Source organism: Zea mays, chromosome 9 (assembly GCF_902167145.1).
Source record: "Zea mays cultivar B73 chromosome 9, Zm-B73-REFERENCE-NAM-5.0, whole genome shotgun sequence".
In the NCBI taxonomy this organism is placed as follows: domain Eukaryota; kingdom Viridiplantae; phylum Streptophyta; class Magnoliopsida; order Poales; family Poaceae; genus Zea; species Zea mays.
The window spans coordinates 117,694,556-117,701,276 of record NC_050104.1 but is presented as its reverse complement, the minus strand read 5'-3'; the positions used below and the strand labels follow the sequence as shown (position 1 = coordinate 117,701,276).

At 42.0% G+C, this 6,721-nt stretch overlaps 1 protein-coding gene across 1 annotated transcript; it reads left to right on the top strand.

Moving 5' to 3' along the window:
• Positions 1–723: 723 nt before the first annotated feature.
• Positions 724–5,589, top strand: LOC103638900 (uncharacterized). The gene is made up of 13 exons (XM_008661685.3): positions 724–937; positions 1,591–1,748; positions 1,904–2,325; positions 2,411–2,491; positions 2,580–2,699; positions 2,790–3,046; positions 3,158–3,364; positions 3,469–3,561; positions 3,634–3,735; positions 3,836–4,249; positions 4,336–4,569; positions 4,666–4,735; positions 5,212–5,589. The coding sequence occupies exons 2-12, from the start codon at positions 1,609–1,611 to the stop codon at positions 4,708–4,710; spliced, it is 2,115 nt and encodes a 704-aa protein (XP_008659907.1). The 5' UTR covers positions 724–937; positions 1,591–1,608; the 3' UTR covers positions 4,711–4,735; positions 5,212–5,589.
• Positions 5,590–6,721: the final 1,132 nt, after the last annotated feature.

The following is a 6,721-nucleotide window of genomic DNA, read 5'->3' as shown; positions in this document are numbered from 1 at the left end:
GTCGCCAGGTCCGACGGGAGCAGACCTACTAAAACTAGATTCAGAATTAAACCATTGTCTAAATATGAGGAACTACTGGAGATTCCATAGATTATTTACGCCCGATATGTGGCTGGTCCCGGTCGGAGTTCGGGGCGGAGGACTTCGACCCGAAGCGGTGGATCAACGCGGCGCTGGTCGCGCGGCACCCGTCGGAGCTTCTCGATTGCTTCCTCGCCAGCACCGGAATTAGTAGTAGGATTGCGGGCTTTCGACGTGAGTACAGATTGTGTCGATGACCCTTATATAATAAGGTTTATAGTAGAAAAAATCTTCGTCCCCTACTCCCCTGCAGACACCTGAGGAGCCGAGACAGAGAAGCAGTGAAGGGACGCGCGCACTTTCTCCCGACGTGCACCGGAAATGGTGGTCGTGGACGCGTCGGAGTTCGGGGCGGAGGACTTCGACCCGAAGCGGTGGATCAACGCGACGCTGGACGCGCGGCACCCGTCGGAGCCTCTCGATCGCTTCCTCGCTAGCACCGAAATTAGTAGTAGGATTGCGGGCTTTCGACGTGAGTACAGATTGTGTCGAAGACCCTTATATAATAAGGTTTATAATAGAAAAAAAAATTCGTCCTTCCTAATATGCCACTTGACAATGCATATAATTTGACATGGCCCACTCGACCACGGCATTCCCTGGTCCCAGCCACCAGCCACACACCCTATCAACCACAGACGCGGGCCACGGACCAGCTCCAGCCTCCAGGCAACCAGGCCTCCACACGTCCAGCTTCGTTCCCAAATGGCAAGGGCGCAAGGGCAGGCATTCCTCTTCCTCCTTCCTAATCTGCTCTACTGCAAGGGTTTCAAGCATCGGGCGGCGGCAGCGTGAGCTATTGGAGGTACGCGCCGTTCAGTTCATCAGCCGTCGCCCGTCCGGGACTCAGGGTCAGGTACGCGCCGCCCCCAATCTCCATTGCCAACGAACGAACCCAGAACTGAGCGCCGTTCCCAATCTCCATTGCCAACAAACCCAGAATCGAGCGCTGTTCTCAATCTCTTTCACTTGAGCAAGCACGCACGCACACGTAGGAAAACTGGGACCGAGCAGAACTGAGCAGGCACGCACGGACGCGTAGAATCGAACCCAGAACTGAGCGTAGAATCTCCATTGCCAACGAACCCGGACTGGGACCGAGCAAGCACGCACGCGTACGTACGGTGAGCAGGCACGCACGCGTAGGAAATCAAACTGAGACATTCCTAGAACCCAGAACTGAGCGTGTAGTATATTTTTCAAAACCCACTTGAGACATTCACTTGAGACATTCCTACTACTTCCAGGCGTGTAGTATATTTTTCAAAACCCACTAGTGCTACTCGTATTTTCTGGCCATGGTCCAATCCAAATGGCCTGAAGAAATTATTAATGTTCCAGAAAGAAGGGCAACATTTTTAATTTCATCAGAAAAGCGTGATAAATCGATAGTTACTAATGTTCTGTCACTGAAATTACTAATGTTCTGTCGCTGAAATTACTGCACATAATTCCATAAACCAATCTATTGTTATACTTACATGATTTTTTCGTTCTCTGCCCTGTCAGCATCTATTTTCCTGACCTATGATGACGACTCAAGGAGGTTTGCAGCCGACAAGCAATGAAGCTAATCTGTGCACCAATGACAATGGTAGCCAACTTAGTACACGGATTGTGGACGAGATTATGGCTGGGAAGAACGTCTTCTTTGATCTTCCTGACAAGTAAAAATCTATCTACCCATATTGTTCTCTACTGCTTTGGCCTTGGCGCAGATCATAATTATAGTATATTGTTTTCATACCTCTTAATTGTTGAATGAAATCTTTTTACAACACTATTTTAGTCATTGTTTGCTTAGAATATATTTGTGTGGCAGGTTGACTGGTGAGATGTGGACCTTGAAATTCCATTGCATTGGAGCACAACCTGGAAAAGAAATTGTCACAGTAAATATTGATAAAGCTTATGTTGCCTTTTACAACATGGTGTACATAAAATCGAAACTTGGATATTCTGGAAGGGACTTCTTGTTTTACAAGAAACGATGTGGCATTGATCGATCCAGGCTATTGGCACTTGATTACATCCACCAAGAAGAGGCCATGTTGTCTGATAACATGGATGAGAGAAAAATAAGTTTTGTGCTCACAAAAGATCCACCCAGTGATCTAGAGGTAAGCATAACTCCCATCAAGCGTCCAAGGCAGCGAACAAATGTTGATGAAGAAACTATAGAAGTGTTGATTGATGCATATAAGGAGTGGCTTGCAATACTACAACATGACAATCCAGAAACGGGTAAGTTAAGATGTCAAACTCATTACATTAAATACATGATATGTTATAGTTTCCACAATTAAACTTACATATTGTTTAAGTGCAGATTTAATGGATGACTTCAGGGAGGATACGATCAAAACATATAAAGAATGGTTAAGGCATCATGGCGATCTTCCAGATATCTGTAATTTCTTTTATTTACAGCGTACTAACATATAGTGTATATTTTCGCAAATTGTTAGAGATGTAACTGATGCCTATGCTATCTGCAGTATTGTATGAACGGCAAAGCAATGATGACCTAATATTATCAGATGAAGAAATTCATGGCAGCAGCAAACCTACTGCTAATTGGCCATCTCATGCTAGACATCATAGGAAAAGAGATCCTGGTATTTTTTACTAAGAGTTTTTTATTCAAATGTTGCAATCTTCTACTTTGAATATTTCTACCCATTCAGATGTTATTGGTATATATGTAGATAACGATGGAGTCTTCAAAAAGGAGGGGTGTGGTACCCTTAAGGGTATAGCAGCAGCCACCAAGCGAATCAAGAACGGTGATCACAAACTTAAGATTGAATTTTCATCTAAGCTTGGAGGTCCCGTAGGACCAAACACTCGCACTTTTGTGGATGAAATCGTATTATTTACAAAGAAAAAGGCACCACTTATTGGAGTGAAAAAGTGGAAAGATATAGAGCTCAATGTTAGATCTTCTATAGCCTCTGACGTACTGGTATGTGAAATTTCTTTACTTGAGCCCTAACAGTTAGCTAGAACTATTAGTGGTCTACTATTCCTAAATTACTAGACAATTAACCTTCTCTTTATATCAAAACTGAAACAGCGAAGGTGGGAGTTTCCAAGCAATGAGGACGTGCATGAAAAGATCTGGTCTATTGCCAAGGAGAGATACAAAGGATGGCGATCAACGTTAAGCTCAACATACAAGGCATACAATAGTTATGCTGAAAGGATGAAAAACAAGCCTGAAGATGTAGACATCGTCGAGTGGCATTACATGATGTTGTATTTTGGATCTGAGAAATTCCAGGTTTGTTGTTTCATTTCCTTTACTTTAACGATTGGCACTTACATAATATGGATGATTCTAGCGATTTATTTATTAATTCATTTCCAACTATTATTATTTTCTAGAAAATAAGCACCCGGAACTCAGAAAACCGTCAGAAGCAAAGAACGAAGCATATAATGGGTTCTAGAACTTTTTCCCAAATAAGCTTTCAACAGGTAATGATATGACCACTACTTTATTTTCCATGATTAATGACAAACTTGTATGATACATTCTTCACATTACAGAGAGATCCAGAAACTGGTATAGAACCAACCGATCTATCCCTTTGGATGATTACTCATTGTAAAAATGATGAATGGTCGAAAGAGGCTTCACGTGGCATTTATGTGAGTAAATCACAAAGCTTACTACTAAAACATACTTTAAAATACTGGGCATGAATTCTTATTTGAATTGAGCTAACTTGAACTATATTGTTCTTTTCAGGAGAAGGCAGCTGAGAAAATTGTTGAGAAAATATATCAAATAGAAAGATATCATCTAACAAGAGAAGAGGAAAATGCTATTTTCCAAACAACATTCAAGGAAACAACAGGATGTAAGGCAAACAGACTTCATGGTCATGGGTACCTATCAAGATATCCAACAAGAAGTCAAGTGATGGAATCAAAGTTCCTCGAACAAGCTCGTGCCACGGTTGCAACCAACCAAAAGAACATTGAACTTGAAAGTCACGTCCAGTTGTTAAATGAAAAACTTGCGTGTGAGGTTGCAGAACGAGAAAGAATACTACAAGAAAAAATGCAAGCACTGCAAGAAGAAGAAGAAAGAAAAAGACAGGTGCTTAGAGAAGAAATGAGGCAAGAAATGGTTGTTGCCCTTGCTGCTGTAGCACAACAGGTATAAAATTTGATATTTGTATTTTTACCATCATTGCTATTAGAAACTTTTGCAACATAAATTGTTTGATCAATTGTTTAATGCAGAGCAACCGTGAAAGCACCACTCCAATCGATCCTTCTTCCGTTGTCCCTACTAAACCTCCTGAACTCATCCCAGCTGATCCTCCTGCACCTGCACCAAGTAGTGCAAACAACGTTCGTACACCAGACACAAACAATAAGAAAGACAATATGCCAGCAAACTATATTAGCTCTTACACTCTAAGGAATGCTGTGACAAGACGTGTGCAGGCAAGGGGCAACAAAAGAAGCGAATGTGTATGGAATGCAAATGTTCTTGCATTATGATCATATAAACTGTTTTACAACATTTTTTTGATAGTTTTGTTTTTGTAATCCTGAATATGATAATAGGTACAATCCGCAAGTGCAAGCGAGAAGCAAGGTAGATCAACTTAAGAAGCTCTATCAAAGTGTGTTTAAGGTATGTCCACAATCTATTTTTATTTCTTTTGTAGTTGTGCATGCAATGGATTTTAGTAGTCTAAACAGATTTTAGTTAACCATAGGAGCAGTACACATGTTTGTGGCTCTGTGCAGCATGCTTATTTGGTAGCTTGTTTTCGCTCTTGTTAGGCTGGTGTTGCAGCTGCCTTCTCTGGTAGAGATAGAGTAGAACGCTTGCTGCTGCGTGCTTCCTGTTGCTGCGTGCTACTGTTTGTTTCTTGCCGCTGCTAGCTGCGTGCTGCTGCGTGTTGTTGCTACTGCTTGCTGCTTGCTGCATGCTGCTTGCTGCTTGTTGCGTGTTGCTGCTTGCTGCTTGCTGATGGTTGCTGCTGATGCTGCTTGCTAGGAGTTGTGCTGTAGTTGTAGCTGTAGGCACTACAGTTGTAGTCTTCCACTAATGATTAACCAAGTTATTGTAGCTTTACTAATTATTGTTTTGAACACTTCCAACAGGTTCCTTGTCGTCGTGATTCGTCGTCAGCCTAGCTAACCATTGCTTGCATCAATGGAGGGGATGGAGGGGTACACGATGGCAAAAAAACTTCCAATAATTTGCTAGTCCTGAGTAGTTTATTATCTATGTTATCACAATCCAAGCTAGTACGAGGATGCTGTGATTGTGAGCTATGTTATCAAATTAATTTGTATTTGGCCACTATTTATTTGGTGCAACCTATTGTTACAACTTATGGTATGGATATAGTTAATATATGAGACAAGAGACAAATATTATGGTTGTCAATTTTGGTTCTGACGTTACTGATGTAAAATATAATTCTTTTGCATAACATTTTATACCCAATAGAAATGCAAAATGCATTGTCGTATAAATTGTGGGTTTGAATATGTGTAAATGTAACGGTTTTATTAGTTGTTGTATGGTTCAGTTGCAATGATTTTTTTGTTGCAATAAGATGTAATTACCATGGATCTATTTCGTTGGGACTTCAGTAGTCGCAACCTTTTCTTCTTGTTGCAACATCATTAGTTATGATATTTTTTGTTGTTGTTATAACGGTTCTTACCATAGATAATTTTTATAGCAAAAAGATCATGTAGCCACGAGACACATTATGTTGCAAAATGATCAAATGCAACGAAATTATTTGCATTGCAATACATCTTGTTGCCATGAGTCACTTGTGTGGCACTAGTGTTTTGTTGCCACGAAGCATCTTGTGGTAACAAAGCCATTTGCAACAGATTTAAACGTGGCATTAACACTTATTACCATGAAATATGTTGTGGCAATAGAGTTTTTGGCAACTATCGTAAATGTTGCAATATAACTTATTGCAACAGAATAGTCCATTGTAACAACGAACTATTGCAACACTTGAATACATTGCAAAAGATGTAGTAATTGCAACAGAACGTAAAATTGTTGCTATAGCCTATTGCCACTCTGTTTTCTGCAACAGCAGGCAACGGCAGTTGTTCTATCGCAATTGGTGCCTTTCGCAACGATTTATGGTCTATCGCAACGATTTTTGCCCATTGCAAGAAGGTGATTTTTTAGTAGTGCAAGGCGAACACACCCGGGTCGGCATACTTCCGTCACCTTGAGGCTTGATTTGGTGATCCGGGATCCCGGGAGGATCGGAGAGGATTGATGGGGAAATTAGTTCATTTCCCCTTCAATCCCCTCCAATCCTCCCGGGATCCCGGATCACCAAATCAAGCCTGAAGGGTCCTTCCCAACTGGGGGAGAGTTTGTGGAGCCCTTCTCAGTTCAGTACTCGCCTTAGGACTAGGTCCCCGACCCTGAGCTCCCTACTATGCACGAACCGCTGGTGGTAGCGCCTGAGCGCTTGGTTGTATCGTGCATTTCGGATCGCCGCTTGCCATCTGCGTTCGTCGATGAAGTCCACATCCTCACACCGTAGCTGTTCCTGCATAAACTCATGGAAAGACTGGACCCGTGGGGAGCCCATAAGGATTTCCGGGGGAGACAGGCTTCGAC

Bases quoted from the DNA above. Each gene is read 5' to 3' on its own strand.
- LOC103638900 (XM_008661685.3), top strand. From the start codon at position 1,609: ATGATGACGACTCAAGGAGGTTTGCAGCCGACAAGCAATGAAGCTAAT. The intron at 3,365-3,468 runs GTTTGTTGTTTC...ATTATTTTCTAG, and splicing joins TTGGATCTGAGAAATTCCAG to AAAATAAGCACCCGGAACTC. The intron at 4,570-4,665 runs GTATGGAATGCA...ATATGATAATAG, and splicing joins GCAACAAAAGAAGCGAATGT to GTACAATCCGCAAGTGCAAG.